This window comes from Sinocyclocheilus grahami, unplaced genomic scaffold, assembly GCF_001515645.1.
Source record: "Sinocyclocheilus grahami isolate Dianchi unplaced genomic scaffold, SAMN03320097.WGS_v1.1 scaffold381.1, whole genome shotgun sequence".
Lineage (NCBI taxonomy): Eukaryota > Metazoa > Chordata > Actinopteri > Cypriniformes > Cyprinidae > Sinocyclocheilus > Sinocyclocheilus grahami.
Window position 1 is genome coordinate 684,219 of NW_015505560.1, and position 3,648 is coordinate 687,866.

Sequence of the window (3,648 nt, forward strand, 5' to 3'; positions counted from 1 at the left end):
TAATTTAGAGCAATGCATTGAAATTCTGCACTTCTGATGAGTTAGACAAATGCTGCTGAGAAATGAATGGCTTCACCAGCTTTAGAGAGATTACTCTTTTCTCTCATTATTAATATCTACTAGTGTTTTTACTATGCAAAACAAAATTGCATATACAAGATATTAAATAGTATTCAAATATGCACTTTTTTTTGTTGTTGCATGTGTTGCAGGTTATATTCACACAATCAAGCAGCTGCGTTTCTTGTTGCGTCAAATGCAATATTTCATACATGCGCATCTTACAGTCCAGATCCATTCGCTGCGCGCTCGGAATCGTTCGGCCTTTGTGTCGCAGACTCCAGAAGCATCCATCCTCGCACTTTCATTTTCAGTGGAAAAATACAGAGGGTTTCGGTAACTCCGCCTCTGCAGGATAAAGCGAGAGCGGCGCGCGACGGACAGGCAGACGAAACCGGAGACGCGGAAGGTGAAGGAAAACCTGTAACCATACTAAACTAGTATTACAGATTACTTCAAGTCTTTTAACATTAAATCTGAAAACTGGAACCTTGCACAATACATTTTCCTTCTGCTCGGAGATATAATTAAAGGTAGGCTATGTCTGGTGCTGAAGAGTTTTCATAGCCTATATTATTAGTATATTATATTATGCAATAATATATTAAATGCAACTTTACTACACTAGGCTGTCACTAATGCATGTTGCACAGACGACTATATTTGAGTTAAAATGTCTTGCATTAATGTGTTGCAGGTTCATCATCATGCCTGAGAAAGTTCGTATCAACAGCGCCGATGTGAAATACACGGAGAAACACATCGAGTCGCGTTACTGTTACCCCACTGCCTCCGTGCGCAGCGATGGAGACACGTTCACTGTGAGTCTCTGAACCCTAACAACTCATGCATTTCTGCTTTGTGCATTGCTGAATGCAATGCAACTTTATTTTTCAGAGTTGCATTGCATTTTTCTGAATTAGTTGCGTTTACGTTAACATTTTAAAGTACTTTGCATGTATTATGTTAATAAGGTGACGCCCTCCAGCACCGAGTTCACCTTCCGCACCGAGAGGAAGGTGCCTAGGCTGGGTGTGATGCTGGTGGGATGGGGTGGAAATAACGGGACCACGGTCACAGCTGCTGTCCTGGCCAATAAACTGGGTCTGACCTGGAAAACCAAGACCGGCGTTAAGGTACAGAGGCTTGGCTTTGAACAAAGTGTGTAAATGTTATGAATGTTTATGTTTAATATTATATTGTATGACAAATAATAAGCAGGTGTAGTGTTCAATCCATTAGAAAGCGTGCAAAGAGTGCATTTCTGCCTATAATAGTATCAAAATCCACTTTAGGTCACAATCGGATGTAATACAAGTGTGTTGAGCAGATTCTTAAACAGCTCTGATTGGCCATTGTGTTCACGCGCTCAACAGATATGACTGTGATTGGCTACAATGATCGTATGCTACAATGTTTAAGAATCTTCTCAACTGCGCTCAAAATGCTTGTGGGAAAAGCTGGTATTGTCACATTTGTAAAATTTCGGGACCGACATTGGTACTTTTGACAACACTACCAATATAATGCATATACATACGAATATATTTTAAATGCACAAAAAGTTCAGACTCATTACATTAGACGTCAAGTAGCGACTAAATACAGTACCAAAAATTTTCTTTAAATCAAACGTTAACATTTCTAAATAGCTACTATACGGTGGCCGAGAAGTGCAAAGCAAATCACAATTCTGAAAACAAAATAACAAATTACAAACGCAAGTCTAAAAAACAAAATAACAATTCAGAAAACACAACAACAATTCAGAAAGCATTATAACAAGTCAGAAAACACAACGACAATTCAGACAAACCGGAAGAGGTAGGTATAGTTTGAGACAGCGCCATTGGTTTGGGATTACTCTCCGCTGACTGGACGAGACATCTGTCAATCACCGTATACAGAGAAGAACCAGCCGAAGAACAGCAGAGTCGTGGTAGAAAGTTCGGAGATGGTATTAAAGTAGCTCAGTTTAAATGTATTGTATGAATTGCCCTTACTCTGGAATAAAAAATACGGAGTGTCTATTTACATTTAGTTAAAAGTGGCTGTAAGTCATCAGCTCCAGTGGTGCAGATGGATAAGTGCGTGTGCTTGGCTTTTTGATGCGATCGACCCGGGTTCGATCCCGCCTTTTGCCGAACTTTTTTTTTCTCCCTTTTCAAATCTCGTATCACATCGTAAAGGCATTTATTTTCAATAAAAATTAAGGAAATAATCAAAACAATGGCGCTGTCTCAAACTATACCTACCTCTTCCGGTTTGTCTAAATTGTCGTTGTGTTTTCTGACTTGTTCATTTGTTTTCGGATTTGTCATTGTGTTTTCTGACTTGTTATAATGTTTTCGGATTTGTGGTTGTGCTTTCTGAATTGTTATTTAGTTTTTTAGACTTGCATTTGCGTTCGTAATTTGTTCTTTTGTTTTCAGAATTGTGATTTGCTTTGCACTTCTCGGCCACCGTACTACTACCTATAAAACATATTAATAATAAAACACTTAATACATGTAATATAATATAATAATACATATTTTAATATTATACTTTTTTATTACAAAATATAATATATACAATAATAAATGTATAATGTATTATTATATAATATTAATGTAATATTATTAGTATTATTTACAATTTTTTAAAATGCACAAAAAAAGGTAATATGCTTATTTATTTTGCGTGATTATACAAAAAATACGAAATTTTTAAGATTTAATTTAGCATAGTTTTAGCACAGAATCATAATTTTAATTTTTTTCATAATTTTTCATAACATTCTTTTGGGATTTGCGTTATAAGTAACTGAAGTAACAGAAATATGTCCTCACAATGTTTTGCGAACGTTCCCATTAAGTTATGAAAACATTATTTATTTCAAAATGTTTCGTTTTTTTATGTCTTAAAAACATTTCGGTTACACGAACGTTGAGGGAACGTTCCATTTTATTATTTTGCAGTCATTATGGGAACGTTACTTTTGAATGTTCTCTGAATGTAGTGACATTTAAAAAACCCATGAACGTCCAACTGAAATGTTACAATGTTACAGCATGAACTATGCATAAATAAAGTTTTTGTGCTAACGTTTTGAGAACGTCGTTAAAGACCAGATAATGTTGCATAAACATTCTATTAACATCACTGGAAGAGCGTTAGTTTATAACGTCCAGAGAACCTTTCCAGAACGTTCTGAGAACGCTTCCAGTCAGCTGGGAATCAGCTTGTAATGTCCTCCTTTCAGAAAGCGAATTACTACGGCTCGTTGCTGGAGTCGTCTACGGTGTGTCTGGGATCCGGGCCGGATGGAGAGGTTTACGCTCCCTTCAGAGATCTGCTGCCGATGGTGCATCCCAATGACATCGTGTTTGATGGTAAACGCATCAGCTCTCGTGATCTGACGCTCTGTTTGTCGTTGTGCAGTAATGACTGAAGCTGTAATATGTGTGTAGGCTGGGATATCTCATCTCTGGACCTCGGCAGAGCCATGGAGCGCGCTCAGGTTCTGGACTGGAGTCTGCAGGAGAAGCTCCGCCCACACATGAGCCAGATCAAACCCAGACCCTCCGTCTACATCCCAGAATTCAT

The 3,648-nt window shown here is 37.7% G+C and overlaps 1 protein-coding gene across 2 annotated transcripts in view; it reads left to right on the top strand.

The window, feature by feature from the left end:
• Positions 1-412: 412 nt before the first annotated feature.
• Positions 413-3,648, top strand: part of LOC107549817 (inositol-3-phosphate synthase 1-A-like) — a 14,033-nt gene continuing 10,797 nt past the window's right edge. Inside the window, exons 1-5 of one of the 2 annotated variants that reach the window (XM_016230991.1) lie at positions 414-593; positions 758-881; positions 1,035-1,196; positions 3,305-3,434; positions 3,513-3,634. In XM_016230991.1, the coding sequence (XP_016086477.1) occupies positions 768-881; positions 1,035-1,196; positions 3,305-3,434; positions 3,513-3,634 (528 nt within the window). In that variant the 5' untranslated portion in view covers positions 414-593; positions 758-767. Of the gene's footprint in view, positions 594-757; positions 882-1,034; positions 1,197-3,304; positions 3,435-3,512; positions 3,635-3,648 lie in introns of both variants that reach the window. The other variant, XM_016230993.1, reaches the window with a different exon arrangement.